The sequence below is a fragment of the Enhydra lutris genome, unplaced genomic scaffold, assembly GCF_002288905.1.
Source record: "Enhydra lutris kenyoni isolate GAN:26980312 unplaced genomic scaffold, ASM228890v2 scaffoldscaffold18, whole genome shotgun sequence".
Lineage (NCBI taxonomy): Eukaryota > Metazoa > Chordata > Mammalia > Carnivora > Mustelidae > Enhydra > Enhydra lutris.
Window position 1 is genome coordinate 24028400 of NW_019154102.1, and position 19684 is coordinate 24048083.

At 42.1% G+C, this 19684-nt stretch overlaps 1 protein-coding gene across 1 annotated transcript; it reads left to right on the forward strand.

The window, feature by feature from the left end:
* Window positions 1-5101: 5101 nt before the first annotated feature.
* Window positions 5102-17794, forward strand: LOC111147981 (methylenetetrahydrofolate dehydrogenase (NADP+ dependent) 2, methenyltetrahydrofolate cyclohydrolase). The gene is made up of 8 exons (XM_022504309.1): window positions 5102-5213; window positions 10271-10455; window positions 11999-12121; window positions 12541-12693; window positions 13155-13262; window positions 14661-14753; window positions 15151-15276; window positions 16642-17794. The coding sequence occupies exons 1-8, from the start codon at window positions 5113-5115 to the stop codon at window positions 16803-16805; spliced, it is 1053 nt and encodes a 350-aa protein (XP_022360017.1). The 5' UTR covers window positions 5102-5112; the 3' UTR covers window positions 16806-17794.
* The last annotated feature ends 1890 nt before the right edge of the window (window positions 17795-19684 follow it).

Here is a 19684-nt window from a genome sequence, read left to right on the forward strand (position 1 = left end):
CCTTTTTTAAAAAGATTTTATTTATTTATTTGACAGAGAGATGCAGAAAGAACACAAGGAGACAAAGCAGCAAGCAGAGGGAGAGGGAGAAGCAGGCTCTCCGCTGAGCTGGGAGCCCGATGTGGGACTTAATCCCAGGACCCTGGGATCATGACCTGAACTGAAGGCAGCTACTTAACTGACTGAGCCTCCAAGGCGCCCCATATCGCTATTGTTTTTTTAAATATTTTATTTATTTATTTGTGAGAGAGAGAGCAAGTGCACAAGCAGGCAGGCGGCAGAGGGAGAAACATACTCACTGCTGAGCAGGGACCCCGAAGTGGGGCTCAATCATGACCTGAGCCAAAGGCAGACAGACGCTCAACCCACTGCTACCCAGGAGACCCTATCATCTCTATTTAAAAACAACCAAAAAAAATCATACAACATTTTTGCAAATGGTAAAAGTTTAATCAGTTCTTTTTAGATGGCCAAACAAAAAAAAAAAAAAAAAAAAAAAAAAGAAAGAAAGAAAGAAAGAAAAGAAAAGGAGAAGGAAGAAGAAGAAGACAAAGAAGAAAGGGAAACAAAGGAAGGATTGTTAGAGTATAAGCTTCTGGGAGAATCATGTCCTTAAATGTTCTGTTGCCTTGTCAGGATTCCTTGTTCTACATGCCAGCCACTACATTCTGCCAGATGCCCTGTCTTCCGTCTGACTTAACACAACAGCAATAGACATTGGAAGAGCATTGGTCCTAGATGAAGATATACCTATGTTTAATCCTGGCACTGCCATTACAAGCTGGTGATCCTGGGCAAATTACTTTAAATTTGTGAATTTGTCTCTTCCGTTAAGAGAATAACAGAATGATGTCACAGGAATGATTTATGTGAGCAAATGTAGGGGAAGGATCTAGCACAGTTACTGGCATGTGGCTAATAGTCTACGAACATAGTACTCTTCTTCCCCAACCTCTCACTTCCTGTCCCCTTTCCTTTCCTGCCAAATACGTCAGGTTTACTTACTTCTTAAAATTCTAGGGGTGCCTATGTGACTCAGATGGTTAAGCATCTGCCTTTGGCTCAGGTCACCCATGGCCTCTGGTTCCTGGGCTTGGAGCCCTCTCCCTCTGCCTCTCCCCTCAGCTCATGCTCTCTCTCAAATGAATAAATAAAATCTTTGAAAAAAATAAGGAAATTAGAAAAAAACTGAATTGCATTTATTTCTGGGTACCACACTGACTCCCCCAGATACAGAGGAACCCCTTACACTGAAGGACACCCAGTTCAAAAGACAAGAAAGAACCTAAATCTTGGAAATTCTGAGGCTAATATTCTCCAAACACAAGATGCCTTTTTAAAAAATTTTTATTTATTTATTATTTTTTTAAAGATTTCATTTATTTATTTGACAGACAGAGATCACAAGTAGGCAGAGGCAGGAAGAGAGAGAGGGGGAAGCAGGCTCCCCCCCAAGCAGAGAGCCCGATGTGTGGCTCGATCCCAGGACCCCGGGGACCATGACCCGAGCTGAAGACAGAGGCCCAACCCACTGAGCCACCCAGGCGCCCTTTTTTTAAATTTCTGATTTATTTATTTTTGAGAAAGAGAGAGGGAGCAAGCATGAGTAGGGGGAGGGGCAGAGGGAGAGAACCTCTCACACAGACTCTCTGCTGAGTGTCGAGCCCCACTCTGGGCTTGATCCCACTACTCATGAGATCACGACCTGAGCTGAAACCGAGTCAGATCCTTAACCGACTGAGCCACCCAGGTGCCCCCCTCCCAGCTTTCTACGAGCAAGAATGTACTGCCTGTGAACCTCCAGGGCTCTTTTTCCCTGTCAAAGTCCCTGCCAGAAAGGCTGGACATATTCCTCGGCTTCTTTCTCCCCACCTACACTTTCACTGCAGCCACAGAGGCAATTCTGGTAGGAATTTGCCATGAGTTAGGGCCCTACGCTAAGCTCCCGGGGCCCTCTCGGCACACCAATATCACTTATCCATTCAACTAACTAGATTTGTCTTCCATCCCACTGGGCTAGAAATCCTGTCAGTCTGAGTTTGCATTTTATTTGATGTTTTTATATCCTTCCACAATACCATTCATTCACATCTGATATCTTGAAGGTTCTCAGTACCAAATTTTTTTTCTTACTTTCTTGTTCACCGTATGCCGCCTAATCCCCAAGCACCATGAGGGTAGAACTCTTATTGGTCTTTTTCTTTTTTCACTTGTTCTTTTTTTTTTTTTTTTAAAGAATTATTTATTTATTGGGAGGCGGGGAGTGTGAGCAAGTGGGAGGAGGGGCAGAGGGAGAATCCTGAAGCAGACTCCCCACTGAGCACAGAGCCAGATCCTGAGATCATGACCTGAGCCAAAACTGAGTCCGCTGCTTCACTGACTAAGCCACCCAGGTGCCTCACTGGTCTTTTTCTTTCTTAATTTTGAAATAATTTCAGACCCATAGGAAGGCGGCAGGATAAATTCACAGAAAGCTGGAACGCTCTTCACCCAGTTCCTAGTTGTTGATATGTTACATTTGCATATGGTCTATCAGTTTCTCTTTATGTAAATCCATTGTTACGGACTGCATTGTGCCTTTCCCCAAATTAATTTGTTGAATCCCAGTACCTTAGAATGTGACTGTATTTGGAAATAGAGCCTTTAAAAACGTAATGAAGTTAAAATGAGGTGGTTAGGGCAGCTCCATATCCAGTCTGACTGGTGTCCTCATAAGAAGAGGCAATTAAGTTACCAGAGAGAGACAACAGAGGTGTACTGCCATAGCGAAAAGGCCATGTGAGGCCAACGAGAAGGCAGGCAATGCAAGGCAAGGAGAGAGGCCTCAAAAGAGAAAAAGCCCTGACAACACTTTGATCATGGACTTCCCGCTTCTAGAACTGGGACAAAATAAATTTCTGGTGTTTAAGCTAAGCCGTCTGTGATACTCTGTTATGACATCCTTAACAAACTGGTATTTATACAGGTGACCCTTGATCCACATGGATTTGAATTGCTTGGGTACACCATGTAGAATTTTTTCGATAAAAATACAGTACAGTACTAGAACTGTATTTTTCTCTTCCTTGATTTTCTTGATAACATTTTATTTTCTCAAGCTTACCTTTTTTTTTTTAAGATTTTATTCATTTATTTGTCAGACAGAGAGAGAGAGAGAGAAAGAGCACAGGCAGGCAGAGTGGCAGGCAGAGGCAGAGGGAGAAGCAGGCTCCCCATGAGCAAGGAGCCTGATGTGGGGCTCAATCCCAGGACCCTGGGATCATGACCTGAGCCAAAGGCAGATGCTAACCAACTGAGTCACCCAGGTGTCCCTTACTTTTTTTTTCTTTCTTCTTCTTCTTCTTCTTTTTTTTTTTTTAAGATTTTATCCACTTATTTGAGAGAGAGCACATGAGTGGGGTGAGGAGTAGAGGGAGGAGCAGACTTCCTGCTGAGCAGGGAGCCCAGTTTAGGCTTAATCCCAGGATCCTGGGATCCTGACCAGAGCCGAAGCCAGATGCTTAACTGACTGCGCCACCCAGGCGTCCCTCTGTAGCTTACTTTATTGTAAAAAAACTGTATGGATATAATACATATAGAATAAAATATATGTTAATTGAGTGTTTATATTATCAGTAAGGCTTTTGGTCAACAGTAGGGGTATTATTAGTGAAGTTTCTGGGGAGTCAAAAGTGATATGAGGATTTTTGACTATGTGGAGTGTGCACTCATAACCCCCCTGTTATTCAAAGGTCAACTGTATTATATTATGCTATGTTTTAATATATATAGATATTTTTTCTGAAGCATTTGAAGACATGATGTTTCTTTATTTCTAAAGGCAAGTACATTCTTTTATGTAACCACAATATGGCTAGGTAAAGCAAGAAATTAACACTGATACCATGCTATTAGCTGATCTAAAGACTCTATTAATATTTTGCCAATTGCCCTGTAATATCCTTTACAGCAAAGAGAAAGGAAAAAGAAAAATGAAATAAAGAGAAAGAAAGATAAATTTTTTGGTTCCAAATCACACATTACATTTGTCATGTCGAGACTTCTCTAAATCTAGAACAGTTCCTCATGCTTTTTCATGACTTTGACATTTTTCAAAGAGTATAGGCTGCTTGTCTTGTAAAATAACTCTGTTTGGGCTTGTCTGATATTTCCTTGTGATTAGATTAAGATCCACTAGTATCTTCCAAAATTTCAGGACTATGGTTTTTTCCTAGGCCGTTTTAATATTCCAGGTCTGTGTTCTCTCTTCTCAGTGTGTAAGTGAAAAATCTTTAATAGTTTTTAGGGGGCTTAATGGTTTAGGAAAAAATCACTTCATTCAATTTTCAGACTTGTGAAGAGTTATGAAGTGATGTGTCCTCTTCATGATAACGCGTGTTTGTTCCATTATTGGTGGTATTAACTTTGATCACTCATTTAAGGTCATGACTTTCAGGCTTCCCTGTTGTAAATTTACAATTTCCCCCCTTTACTATTAATAAGTATTTTGTGGGAGAGATACTTTGACACTATGCAAAAAGAGTAGCTAGATAAAATACAGTTTAATTTTAATCGCAGATGACCATCGAATACTACCCTAATACAAATATGACGCCTCCTCCTAAATTATTTCTCTAAAATTCAAATTTAATTGAGTGTTTCGTATTTTTACTTGCAAGATCTGGCAACCTGGTAAGTACATACCCTGTTCCTCATCCAGTCGTTTTGACATCCACGGTGATCTGTTTTTCCTATGATTTTGCCAAATGGTTTCTTTCTAACTCCATCATTTTTCTGTCTGCTTGTCTTTTTATCCACTTTTTACGCTGCCTGGCACACAGTAGGCGCGTTCAAGCAATGAATGAACCAACTCTCACTCGGGCCAGCCAGGCTTCCGTGACACCCGCGGCGTCCCGCAGGGGCTTGCCTTCCTCCGCCAATCTCTGCAGGCTACGGCGGCTTCTGAGCCTTCCAGGGCCTCGCCGCCGGCTCTTCTTGCTCCAATCACAAGCAGGGCTTTCCTAGGAAGGGGCCAATGGGTGCGGGCGGGAGGCGGGGCCTGCCACGCGGCCGCAGTATAACCGCGCGACCCGCGCGCGCGCTTCTCTCCTGGCGCGGACCTCGGCGCGGGTCATGGCTGCTGTTTCCGTCGTGTCCACGTTGGCCACCCGGCTGCTCCGGCCCGCACAGAGCTGCCGCCTCCGTCATCGCCCCTTCCACCTTTCGGTAGTTCGGTAAGGGGGTCCGGGAGCTGGATCAGCGCCGAAAGCCGAGGGGAACAGAGGGTGGGGTGCCGCCCGGGCTCCGGAGGGGCGCCGAGGGACGTTCTGCTGAGCATCTCAGTCCCGGACGGTGACGGGGCGACGTGGCAGCCGAGCGCGGCTGCAGTCTGCGACCTGAGCGCTCGCTCTATGGGGCGGGCTGATGCCCGGAGCCCGCCTTTCAGAGGGAGCCGGTCTCCGCAGCCCCGGGGCGTCGCCCTCTCTCGGGGCCAGTCCGTGGGCGGGACGGGGCCCACCGTGCGGAGCGAAGGCGCAGGCGGGCTCTGGCGCTCCCGGATTTACTACGTGGGACAGTGCGGAGGTTGCCGGCCAGAACCTGCGGGCCTCCCTTGGCGGTGTTGCGGAGCCGCTTGGCCAAGCAGAGGATATGCTTTGGGGCGCGTGGGGAAGGGCTCTGAATGAGCAGCGTTCCGTGCGCGTCGGGATCCTAGCGGCGGACCGGGTTGGTGCAGTCTGATGAAATCCCAGAGCCGGCTTGCTCGCCGGGTACCCGCTCTTCCCTCCTCCTTCGGGAGGTGGATGTGGCTCCTGCAGCTCTTCAAGCTGCCCCTTACCCTCCCAGGATAATAAATGTGCTGCGGTCACCAGGGCTTTGATGCGGTCCACCCCGAACTACTCATTGCCAGGCTGAGGAAGGGAAAATTCCGGAGAGGAGGAGAGAAAGAGCTCTCTGCTTGCATTTTCTTAGGGAGATGATAGGTTTTTCTTGATCTTTTTAGACCTCAAACTTCGATTCTTAAACCTAGGTTGAAGAGTCCTCTGGGGGCCCGTGATTTGTCTCCCTAAATCTGCGCACTCTCTCGCCCATCTTTGGAGCTTTTGCATTGCCAGCGAGCTAAGCCTTGTAACAGCAGCCCCTTTCATCCAGGCACTGCCCTAGGCTGTGTGAATTCAGAAATGATCGTAAGTCTTCTTTCCTAGTGGAACTCACCTGTCAAGGGGCAGAACCCGTGTGTACTTTCTACTCAGTGGAAAAAAAAATGTTAGAAACATTGCCAAGGTGCTGTCATAGCACAGAATGCGGATTAATGCGTTCTTGAAGACTGGGGACCTTCAGGGCTTTCCTTGTTCTGACCCTGACCTGCCTTTCCAGCCCCATCCCTCATTACTACTGTCTGTTCTCTCCGTTGCTCCCTTCCTGAGTTCTGGCTTCGTGTGCCTGTGGCTTTCATGATTGAAGACATTTGTAAAGCTCTTCTAACTCATCAAGAAAACTGGACCAGTTAATTCACTCTCCAGTAGCAGATGCCCTCCTTTCACTAACGTTTCTGAATGAACAAGTAGGCTTCCACATCTCTGAAGGCAATACTGTAGTATTTATGGTTCCCTTGTATTGCTTTGATCACTGCTGCCTAGTAATTGTAAAACAGTAATATCTTTTATGAGTATGCATGTATTTATTTTGAGGGAGGAGGGTTTCAGGAACATAAACTCATGGTTGGAGAGAGAGTACTATAGTAGACTAGGGTATAGGGAAAAATGGACTTTGGAGGCTGGAGGCAGAGGTTTGTGTTTGAATCTTGTTTCTACTGTCCTCACTTTCTCCTCTGTATACGAGTTATTATAATAATCTCAAGGTAAATGAGAGTAATGCATGTAAAACTCTTAGCAAAATACCTAATGTTTAATAGATGTTAGTTCCATCCTTCTTTGTGTATAATTAATTAGTAGATAACCGAACTCTTTTCCAGAATAATTTGATCATGAATTGTAAAATGGACCTGATAATTGTTTTTATGGAAAATTACAGTGCTCTAAGCTATTAAATTAGGAAGGCAAAGATGCTACTGAGTTGAATTTTAATTCTGATTTTTACTTGAACAGTCCTTGTGACTTTTTTCTAGTCTGTTCACTCATTTTATTCTCATTTGTCATCTTGATGAATTATTAAATACATCTGTGAAAAGCATCTAATTCCTACATAAGTGTTAGCTAATATAGTTAATACATTTTGGATTCCCTGTGGGACTGAGCTGAGCCTCTGTTTCTTTTGGGGTAGCAGTTACTTTATCTGCCCTCTGGCAGAAGATATGATGGGAAATTAGGTAATGACTCTCTGGCAGGACTGTGTTTCAAATTTTGCAGAGTTGTATGTGCAGAGGAGGGCTAAAACAGCTGATATTACAGAAGATACTCATTGTGTTGTTGCTTTATTTTTGGTTCTTGTTGCTCTTTGACGGTTTTTTAAAACCTAATTGGCATAACATCCAGACCCTGCCTTTGGGACTTGGAACACTGTGTTCTTCCAAAACCCTGTGTTCTTAACTGTAGTAGATCATTCTTAACCCAAATGTGCTTCTACCATTTTGTCTAAGTTCATTGCGTTCGGTTTTTTAAAAAAAAAATATTTATTTGAGAGAGGGGAGGAGAGGTGGGGGAGGAACAGAGGGAGACAGACAAGGGTGGAGCCTGACAGGGCCCTAGCACACAATCCTGAGATCACCACCTGAGCTGAAGGCTGACGCTTAACTGACTGAGGCACCCAGGTGCCCCCTCAAAAGGAACTTTTTAAGGAAATGCAATTTAAGACTTTATTGAATATTTATATATGTGTATATGTTTACACACATATCCTTATGAGTAAGTAAATATATATATTATATATTAAGAATATGTGTTGTGTGTGTAAATCTAACCAAAGGAAGAGAGTAAAAAATTAATTTTTATTGAATATATATGCCTTGCCCTTTATATATGTTATTTTATTGAATATAAATCACTGTCGTAAGCTCTTTTAAAGTAATCTTTCATTCGGCAGCGTTCCAGGTTGGGAATATGTTTCTGGACTGGAACTGCTCCCCAGGAGTGTTGCCAGACGTGTGTGTGTCCAAAGCCCTTTGAATGAAGTCTTCAACTCTAGTTCTAAAATAGATTTGCGAATGTTAACATGTTTTCAGTTCCTTAATATACCATGGGTGTATGTGAAATGCTAGTATATATTTTATGCTATGCTGCTTTCATTACACAAAATTTGGGTAAATGTATTGTTTGCTATAAAATTTTATCTTTTTAATATCCCCAAGAAACAAATACAAATTAATATAAAGTTTAGATATAAAATTACTGCTTTATATCCAAGACATTTCAATCTGGTTCAAAGTAGGTATTTAATCTTAATGGAAAGGAAGCATGGAAGGTTTAAATGCTGTTGAAGCTTTAAAATTCCATTTTAATTAACAGTGGTCTTTTTTTTTTTTTTTTAAAGATTTTATTTATTTGACAGAGAGAGATCACAAGTAGGCAGAGAGGCAGGCAGAGGGGGGGTGGGAAGCAAGCTCTCCGCTGAGCAGAGAACCTGATGCGGGGCTCGATCCCAGGACTCTGGGATCATGACCTGAACCGAAGGCAGAGGCTTTAACCCACTGAGCCACGCAGGCACCCCGGCAGTGGTCTTAAGAATGAATCATACCTGGGGCACCTGGCTGGCTCAGTAGGAGGAGCGTCTAGCTGCTGATCACGGGGTTGTAAGTTCAAGCCCCATGTTGAGCATAGAGATTACTTAAAAATAAAATCTTAAAAAAAAAAAAAAAGAATGAATCATATCTGACCATACAAGATAACCAGTATCTTGGTGTTATCCCTGAGGATTAAATATGTTCTATAAGGGGAAATTTTTTTCAATATTTCATATAATTGTGTGTCTCCTTGGTCTTGAGGTTGAAGAATTCTTCATGATAGTGGGGACAGAAAGAAAACGAAAGGGAAAGACATTTCCACTGAGACCTTTATGCTTAAAGAGCAGATGCTCATCCTACATTAAGTATTGGGAACTTAAAAAAATAAATAAATAAAAATAAAAAAAGTATTGGGAACTTTATTATAAGGACATATATGGAAATAAGAAAACCAGGAATGTTCCACATTAGAACCCAGGAAGAGCTGCATAAACAGTCCTTATGGGGAAGAAGTGGTCTTTCAGGGATCAGAACATGGTTTTGGGAACTGGAGGTTCTTCTAGACCCTGACTTTTCTCGTTGCCCCATCAGTAGCAGTTTCCTCATCTCTTGCTCTGTCCTACTTTGGGTGTCACTGTTCTGTCTCTACTTTTTTCTGAGAAAGACTCTTATCTGAGTCTTTCTTCTGCTCCTCCCACCAGCAGGTCCTCTATGGTTCTAGTGTGTGAATATGTTTCAGGGAGAAGCTCTTCCCAGTCTGGTTAACTACCACTGCCCCTGTGGCACTGAGCTTATACATCAGCTGGACCGCTGGCCAGCCTAGAAATTGTCCTAGCGGCAGATACTCACTCCTGGTCTGTCAGATGTGGGCGGGTCACTGGGGTCCTGGTGTAGAGCACACGGCCACCCATGGGATGGAAACTCCTTCTTCTTACTGGGAATGTCTTCTCCAGGAGGGCTATGAGGAGCAATGGTAATTTTGAGGTCTGACCTGTCCAGAACATAGTCTGTTGGTTTAATTGCATAACATAATTTATATATTTAGAAGCACATAGAAATTAAAAGCCAATCGATTTAACTGGGAAATGGTTCGAAATATATGGCTGGATGCTAATAACACAGGAAAACACAAACTACAAAACTGTATATAAGCACATAGGAAACACTAACCTCATAGTGGTGACAGGTCAAATAAAACAATGCAAATTAAAACAATGGAAAACTTTTTTTGGGGGGGTCTATCAATGTGTCAATGATCAGGGGGCAGGATGGTGTAGCGGTGAGAGCCTGGATTCTGGAGTCAGACAGCTGGATAGGAGAGCCCGCTTTGCCAAGTACTAGCTGGCACTCACCCTCTCCACGCTTCAGAGTAATGATAGTAACTGTTTCAGTCAACTTTATCTTCCTAAACATGTGGCTGGACACAGATTAACCACTTTGAAACTGCCCTTCAGATTTCCGTTGACCCTCAATTTAGGCACCATGCGTTTTAATCTACTCTTTAAGTTTGGGATATTTAATAACTTTTTTTTTTTTTTTTTTTTTGTAGTCCAATTTTTACTTTTCACAAAAGTGTAAGCTTTTTGGTGTCGTGACTGTGGTTGCCTTCTGCAGAAATGAAGCTGTCGTCATCTCTGGAAGGAAACTTGCCCAGCAGATCAAGCAGGAAGTGCGGCAGGAGGTGGAAGAATGGGTGGCGTCGGGCAACAAGCGGCCGCACCTGAGCGTGGTGCTGGTGGGCGAGAATCCTGCAAGTCACTCCTACGTCCTCAACAAGACCCGGGCAGCTGCGGAAGTGGGTATGTGTCACTCACAGACCCGAAGTGGGTATGTGTCACTCGCAGACCTGACTGCTGTCAGATTGCAGCTTATCTGAGACAAACTCCGTTGGCAGTCGTGATTCTTTTTTTCTAACCAGAAGGCTCAAGCACAGGAGGCTGATGGGATTGAACTGTTTGCAGAATGTGGTCATAAAGAAATCAGGCCTATCTGTTGGGGAGGCTTATAGACTAGAATGGGGGTGGTTGGTACACGCCGTGTCTTCTGGAATATAAGCTGAATTCTGTCTTTAGTCTGAACATTGGGTAAGTGACCTTGAACGTGGTTTACATTTGCTTTCCTTGAGTAGTAATGAGAGTCTGGCTGAGATGTTTGAGATTTGGTGAGGAGGTCTCAGTGATATGGCCTAGAACACCTAGGTTTGAAGGAAATGACTCTGACTTCTGGGAAATAGCTTTTGGCTTCTTTACCAACTGGGTCCAAAGCCAATTGAATTGTGCAGAGGGAGGCAACTAAGTGGCTCAGTTGGTTAAGTGGCTAACTCTTGATTTCAGCTCAGGTCATGGTCTCAGGGTCCTGGGATTGAGCCCCACATCAGGCTCTACATTCAGCAGGGAGTCGACTTGAGGATTTTCTCTCTCTCTCTCTCTCTCTCTCTCTCCCTCTGCCCCTCCCCCTGCTTGCATGCTCTGTCTTTAAAATAAATAAAAATACATCTTAAAAAAAAATCATGCAGTGGTTAGAGTTTGGAATGCAGAAACTGAGGTTCTAGGTGATGGGAGGTTCGTGTTCAAGGTCTTGCTATACCACAGACTCTCTGATGGTAGAACTGGGGTAGGTGGGCTTGGCTCTGCCTCTATGAGTCCTTGATGCCCTTCCCTTCGGAAAGGCTGTGAAACCACTTGGGGGTGGCTGGGCCATTGACCAGACCATGAGTCCTTGGTATCACTGAGGATTGAGGCCTTTTTCTTTGAAAAAGCTTTAGAACCTTTGAAAATGGCACGCTGTGGCTTTTTAAGACACTGGGAGGAAGCACAGAGCAGTGGAAAGGACATGGACTCCAGAACTGGAAGGACCACCTTCATCACTATGTGGCTTGTGTTTCAATTTTGCTGAGCCTCTGTCTTCTTGTCTAAATTGAGGTTCAGGAGGATAGTGTAGAAAAATGTAGCTAATTGCCAAGCCAACGTTGTCTAGTATGTATATTTGTGAAGTTACTTTTCTGGGTGCTTTGAGAACTGATCCAGGCTCTTTAGCTACCACAGATACAGAACCTCTGTGTTATAGTACCATGGCAGGCAGCATAGCATTGCTCATTAAATGCTCGAGATTTCTTTTTTCTTTTCTTTTTAGATTTTTGTTTATTTATTTGACAGACAGAGATCACAAGCAGGCAGAGAGAGGTGGGGGGCGGGGAGCAGGCTCCCTGCTGAGCAGAGAGCCCGATGCTGGGCCCGATCCCAAGACCCTGGGATCATGACCTGAGCGGAAGGCAGAGGCTTAACCCACTGAGCCACCCAGGTGCCCCGAGATTTCTTTTTTAACCTTGGAATTTTCTCATAGGAATCAACAGTGAGACAATTGTGAAACCAGCTTCAGTTTCAGAGGAAGAACTGTTGAATTTAATCAATAAACTAAATAACGATGATGATGTAGATGGCCTCCTTGTTCAGCTGCCTCTTCCAGGTGAGTTTTGGACTCTATCACTTAGAATGATTTCTGAGGAGTAGAGGATGCTTAGCTACTTTATACACCCGGCCCCTTATGGGTTTGTCTTAAAGAGGAGGTAAACTCAGGGTAGTGAATATTTTATTAGGTATGCATAGACCTACACAGAATACCAATTCCTCCTTGACTTGGGGTTGAGATCTTGATACAAAATGGCAGCAGAGGGAAGCAGCTGTAGAAGAGGATACTGCCTTTGATATTGGCATTTGGCTTTGCTGGGTGTGTGTTCCTTCTGTGCAGATGTGCAGATGAAGAAGTCAATCACGGAGGCAAGTCATGGAAGAGGAACAGGTTTGCGTGATAAACCAGCTAAGCTGGTGTCAGGCGGTGCAAACTATGCGACTGACTTCAGGCTGCTGCTCTGCTCTCTGTTTCAGAGCACATCGACGAGCGGAAAATCTGCAATGCTGTTTCCCCAGACAAGGATGTGGATGGCTTTCACGTAATTAATGTAGGGAGAATGTGTCTGGACCAGTACTCCATGTTACCGGCTACGCCATGGGGTGTCTGGGAAATAATTAAGCGAACTGGTAGGTATATCCCATAGTTGTATGTCTGTGTTAGTATCATGAAACCAGTACTCGCCACTGGTAACAGTGCCTACAGTCGCAGAGTGGACACTTGGGCCACACGTCCTCCAGTCCTGCCCCTGAAGCCCGCCTCTCCCTGCGGTTGCCTGTTTTGATTGTTTGCCTGTGTTGACTTTGTTGCTATTTAATCCAGAAGCCTCTGTAAAGGAAACATAAGGTTTCCTTGCGATGATAGTGCACACTCATGTAGTATTTTGTAGCTTCCAGGGTCCTTTTCCTCATGTTCTTTTAGCCTTTAGGATGTGTAGCAAGTGATGGGACCTCCTTGACTGATGAGGCTTAGTAACTCCCTTGCTTATCATGGTCAGATTCATGTCCTAGGCCCTCTGTCTGCCTTCTTTGGTGCTCCTTCTAACATAGTCTAGCGCTCTTTTCATGTAAATATATATATTTCTTCATAGGCATTCCAACCCTAGGGAAGAATGTGGTTGTGGCTGGGAGGTCAAAAAATGTTGGAATGCCCATTGCAATGCTGCTGCACACAGATGGGGCACATGAACGCCCTGGAGGTAAGGAAATGGCCTTCAGAAGAGTGTTCCCTGCTCGCTTATATGGGAACCTTCAGAAGGTGTCCTGTGTTTGTTAAACTTTGTATTGGTATTTGCTATAATTTTGTTAGCAGATATTTGGGGAGTAATCTTTGTAGGAAAAGCTGAACTCTTGTCACCTGAAACTTTATTTATATTCATTTATTAGGAACTAGTACAGAAATGGACATACCTCAAATATATTTGAGTTTTGAGTGTAAGCATGGTTGTAGGCAATTAGACGTTTTCAGTTATGGCTTTGATAGTTGGAACTAAGAAACAGTTCATAGTAGCCCATCCTGTATAATTTGATAGAAAAATATCTTAGACCATTGCAAAGGATTGACTTGATAAGACTATAAAATGTTATTATCTCAGGTTCTGATAATTTGAGAAAAAAGCTCAGAAATCAGTTATCACATGTGATTATCATGACCTTACATGATTATATCAGAAATAATGGCAAAACTATGTATTTTTAGATACCTTTCAGTACACTTATTTTTTTAAACCTTGAATAATTCTAGTGATATTTTGCTTAGGAAAGGTAAAATTCATGGAAGACTGTTGAATAGGATAAGGAATAAATAAATTTAATTTTAAATGATCCCAAAGGGTAGAGTTAGGATGAGGGGATAAAAGTTATAAGAAACTGGGTATTTACCCAAAGGTTACAAACATAGTGATCTGAAGGGGCACTTGCACCCCAATGTCCACAATAGCCAAACTATGGAAAGAGCCCAGATGTCCATTGACAGATGAATGTGTAAAGAAGAAGTGACATATATATAATGAACTATTATTCAGCCATCAAAAAAAAAGAGATCTTACTGTTTGCAATCATGTGGATGGAACTAGAAGGTATTATGCTAAGTGAAATAAGTCAGAGAAAGAAATTTATCATAAGATTTCAGTCATGTGGAATTTAAGAGACAAAACAGGATCCTAGGGAACGGGAGCAAAAATAAAATAAGATGAAATCAGAGAGGGACACAAACCATAAAAGACTTCTTGACTGTAGAGAACAAACGGAAGGTTGTTGGAAAGGAGGTGGAAGGGGAGATGGGGTAACTGGGTGATGGGCATTAAGGAGGGCACTTGTAATGAGCACTGGGTGTTATATATAAGTGATAAATCACTGAACTCTACTTCTGAAACTAATAATACACTCTGTTAATTGATCGAATTTAAATTAAAAAAAAAAAAAGAAATGGTGTTAATTGCTGAAAAGTAACTAGTACTTAGCTGTCCAGAAAATATGGTACATGAATTAAGTCAGTTACTTTTTCAGGGATGGTGAATTTCTAAAATGGGTTGCCTGGTTCTAATCCAATCTCAGTTTTGATTCAGAAATCAAGACATGTATTTTTTAATCCCTAGGTGATGCCACTGTTACAATATCTCATCGACACACTCCCAAAGAGCAACTGAAGAAACATACAGTTCTTGCTGACATCGTGGTGTCCGCTGCAGGTAAGAACCCCAGGGAGGCGGGGGAGGCCTCACCTCAGAAGGGTGAAGAGCGACTGCTTGGAATTTGCCTGCCTCCCTGCCACCCCATTCACCATTCTTCTAGCCGTGATACTGTATGCGGCCCATAAAGATGAGGCGAGAACCGTGTGTGCGGCGTTGGTTTCTGGCTTTCCAATCTTGACTTGATGGGTGAATGTTACTTCAGAAACCTCTGAATATGTCTGTTTACTGTATGAAGTTTCAGTGGTTCCTTGGCTAGTGGTTTTTACAGGTTTTCATCAAACAAGCTAATTAGTTCTTCCAGGTCTTTTAAAACTGAAATCAGATAAGCCTCTGATAAGTAGAATCTTCCTTTCAGGACTAGTGATCATTCCTTTCATTCCTCTCTGGTTTGCAGGCATTCCAAATCTGATCACAGCAGATATGATCAAGGAGGGAGCTGCAGTCATCGATGTGGGAATAAATAGAGTTCAGGATCCCATCACTGCTAAACCCAAGTTAGTTGGAGATGTGGATTTTGAAGGTAAATGATATAATTTTCTTAAAATATAAAATCAGTAAATAGTACCTTTAATGGACATTTAGGACAGATCATTTACTTTTAACTTATGTTACTCTTGGGGCACCTGGGTGGCTCAGTTGGTGGAGCATGTGTCTCTTGATCTCAGGGTTGTGAGTTCGAGCCCCACGTTGGGGGTAGAAATTAAAAGAAAAAAAAAAAACAATTACTGTGGTAATTCAAAATGTAATCCACGTGAATTAAGAGAAACTTAAATTACAGTTATTCTAGGACCATTTTAGTTGCTTATATCATAAAATTATGGGGACCAGATATAAACTTTTCATGGAGGTGTTTGCTCTTTCCTTAAGGTTACTTCATAATTCAAATGACTTCATCACTTTAAACAAGTCTGAAAATTTAATGAATTGACTTTCTGAAACCACTGAGTCTCCTAGAAGGTGTTACAGATTTATTGTTTTCACATTGAGGGGAAAGATCACAGACCTGGCATGTTAAAAATGATCCAGGAAAGAGCCACGTTCCTGGATTTTGAAATATACTAGTAGGTTTCTCCTTTCAGTTCTTAAGCTATCATGTTTATCTCAATTTTAGGTGGGTAAACTCATTTCTAGTTTTCTATTTCTAATAAAGCAACCAGACACAAGCCTAAGTATCTAAGTATTTTTCCTTTAAGATTAGGTTAGAAAAAATCTTACTTCTCACTTTCCAGAAAATTACTTTGCTTTGGTGCTTGGGCAAACAGTATAGTTAAATAAATATAGTCAAATAATAGAAATAAGAGAGTAAAAGTAAGAAAATGTTGTAGGTAGGTATTAATTGGTAATATGTTAATATTAATAATATAATAATTATAGTTATATCTCACATATAGTTAACTCCTTGAGGTTTTTCTTTCTAAACTGATTTAATTTATTTGACAGAGATCACAAGTAGGCAGAGAGGCAGGCAGAGAGGGAGGAAGCAGGATCCCTGCTGAGCAGAGAGCCCGATGTGTGGCTCAATCCCAGGACCCTGAGATCATGACCTGAGCCGAAGGCAGAGGCTTTAACCCACTGAGCCACCCAGGCGCCCCCTAAACTGATTTAATATGAAGGAAAAGTTTGGAGGGTAAATTATAGGTCATTTAGATGTATAAATATTCATTGAACAACTCTTATTACATGAATGTTCTTTTTTTAGTATATTCGAAAGCCTTTACTCCTAAGTGATATAGATATGACTTACTTTTTAATGAGTTTGAGGCTTATGAAGGTGCTTATGTATATTCTTGGTTTTTCTTTGGATGCTTCTTCCATGGTACGTTAAGATGCATACATTTCCTTTGCCAGAATTAAGACCGAGCATACCCATCTTGTTTCTATGTAGGAGTCAGAAAGAAAGCTGGTTATATCACTCCAGTCCCGGGCGGTGTTGGTCCCATGACTGTGGCAATGCTGATGAAGAATACCATTATTGCTGCAAAGAAGGTGCTGAGGCTTGAAGATCAGGAAGTATTGAAGCCTAAGGAGCGTGGAGTAGCAACTAGTTAACTGTTGCGTCTTCTGTCACAAACATCACTCCAATCCAGTCCAAGAGGCAAAACAGGCCAATAGAAATGCAATATTTTTTATTTATTTTACTGAAATGGTTTAAAATGATGCTTTGTATTTATTGAAAGCTGAACTGGGTGGGCGTCTGTGTGTGTGGCTCTGCCGTACCTCACCACGGAGCAAGCCGGCCCCCAGCTAGGTCGTCTGAGCCGGCCAAGAGAAGCACTTCACCTGGTGACAAACAGGGAGGACATCGCCCCGGTAAGATCGGGCGCTTAACTTTGTCAGGCCACTTCAGTTAAAATTTGCCTTTTCTAGGATTGCATTTCCCAAGTGCTATTCCAATAAGAGTTGATACTCACTTTAGGTTCCAAACCTTTTGAGTTCAACTAGTCAAACCAAAGGAAAAATGTTGCTAGAGAAAATTAGGGAAATTAGGGAAAAGTCAAAGGAAGAAATGATAATTGAGTAGAAAAAAAATTACTGTAATTTACATACCTATAGTATGTAAAACTCCATGTGAATGGTGTCCTGAGTTGTCATTCCGTGGCTTAGTCATTGGGAAAATATTTAGGGTAGTTCCACGTGCTGTCAGTCCTCATCCCATGTGTGTTATATTCATGAGGCTTTCCCATGTTCCTCTAAGGTTGAAAGACTTATTTTATAGATTATTTATGTGTTGTCGTATTTGGCTTTTCCTCTATCCTTAAAATTCACTGTTACACCTTTGTATTCTTGGGGGTGTCTGTATTGGTTTCCTCGGGATATCTTGAAACCTATTTTTGAAAAACAAAACTTGGGCTTGATAATCATTAGGATTAGGGCAGCCTGTTTAAGTATGCAACTTATTTTCCACCAAAGACTTGTTAGCAGCTGCCTGCTTTTTCGCTGATGTACCTGTTGGCTTTCCCCAATGGGTTTTTGAGAACTTGAGTTCATATTGAATTTAATCAGACTTTCTGATTAAAAGGGTTTTTTGTTTGTTTTGCGCCTTTTTTTTTTTCTTTTTTTTTAAATAAAACACTTCTGACTGGTGTGGAATGAGTTCTGCAAAATACCGTATCTTCCCGCCTCTGTTCTAGTTTTGATCTAATCATAGTTAATCTTTCTGGTTGGATGTAACAGATGTCAGTATTCCTATATTTGGTAACCCCTAATCCTATGCCTTAAACAAAGTGCTGTGGAGAAACCAGTCTAGTCCTTTCAGTCTGTGCCAAGCTGGGGCTTAATCTGCAAGATTCATTTAAGCGGTTAGGCTTATTCCGGGTGTTTTCTAAACCATGAAGTTGAATTTACACATTGTTAGATTTACAGAGGACTTCTTGACGTGCCTGCTGACAACCCCCCTTCAGACGCCCTGCTCCCTGCTTTCTATACAATTTTTTTTTCTTTTTCAATGTGTGTGTTTGATTTGACAGATTGGAAGGTATTTGCTGGGCACAGTTTGAGGCTGGGATAGGTCCCTGTGTATTCTCTCTTCTCTACCAGGGCTGAGTATTTTGGGGAGATGGGATGAGAAGGCAGGCAGGGATGTAATTTGGATAGACAGATCCTCCTGCTCCAGGCAGCTTGAGGTGGAAAGAAAAGAACAATGGGGAGCTGACTTTACTCTTTTGATAGTTTCCTGGGTATGAAAGAGGATAGTTTGCTGGAGATGTTTTTGTAAGCGAGATTCAGCTCATGTCCATATCCCATGTTTGCTGACTAAATTATTAAACATGGAGCAAGATGAGCAGACAAGATTAAGTTTTATTGAATTATAATTACAAGTGGAAAGAAGTTCTGACCTACGACATGGAGAAGTAACAATATGTCAACCTGTTAAGAGCTGTCAAAATTAAAATGTTCATGTATATACAAAATATAAATGACATATAAGGTGAAAATTACAGTGATCAATTTACAACAACAACAAAATTAACATTGTAGTTTCCAGCTTGTTTGATTAATCAAGCACATTTATTCTGAATCCATAACATTTCTACAGTTTAATTTGGACAAAGTACTATTGGAAATCTACCAACTTTTAAAACTGAAATGTTAAGGGTCAATTGTTAGATCTTCCAGGATTGGTGCAGCTGAAGATACAGAATTTATCCTTAAATTCAAGTGATGGTTCTGGGTTGGAGAGCAGCTAAGTCATTTTGCTGCGATCAGTACAAGCAGGAGAGGTGTAGGGCTTTATCTCTTGACAGTATCCCTTAGAAGGGAGCTCTGAGATTTAACTTAACACAGTTTTCTAGGGACCAGGCACTGTATGAAGCTCTGAGGATTGCAGGCGCAATTGGCTGTCCTCATACTCACAGTGTTATTCATCTAGTATCGTTTGTCTTTAAAAAACAGAAAAGAGTGAAGAAGAAAAGCACCTGCTTTGGTCACGGTGAGTAAATGTAGTAACTAACCAAAGTGATTTCCTCAAGATTGAAATCCGTAGTAGTTTCGGAGAAAGTAAATGTCAGCTGCACTGTGGCTGTCAGGCACATAGTGGGTGTTAAATAAACAAGGTTGGTGTTAAGTGGGGATTAAAGATAGACTGATAAGTTTCGTGAGGACAAGGTTTGCTTCCTTATTAATGACTTATTAATCTATCCAACTTCCAATCATTCCTTTAAAGTACTAATCTTTTTTTTTTTTTTTAAAGATTTTATTTATTTATTTGACAGACAGACTCTGCAAGACAGAGATTACAAGTAGGCAGAGAGAGAGGAGGAAGCAGGCTCTCCGTGGAGCAGAGAGCCCAATGCGGGGCTCGATCTCAGGACCCTGGGATCATGACCTGAGCTGAAGGCAGAGGCTTTAACCACTGAGCCACCCAGGCGCCCTTAAAGTACTAATCTAATACTGCAAAGTTATAATCTAATATTTTACATTAGCACTGC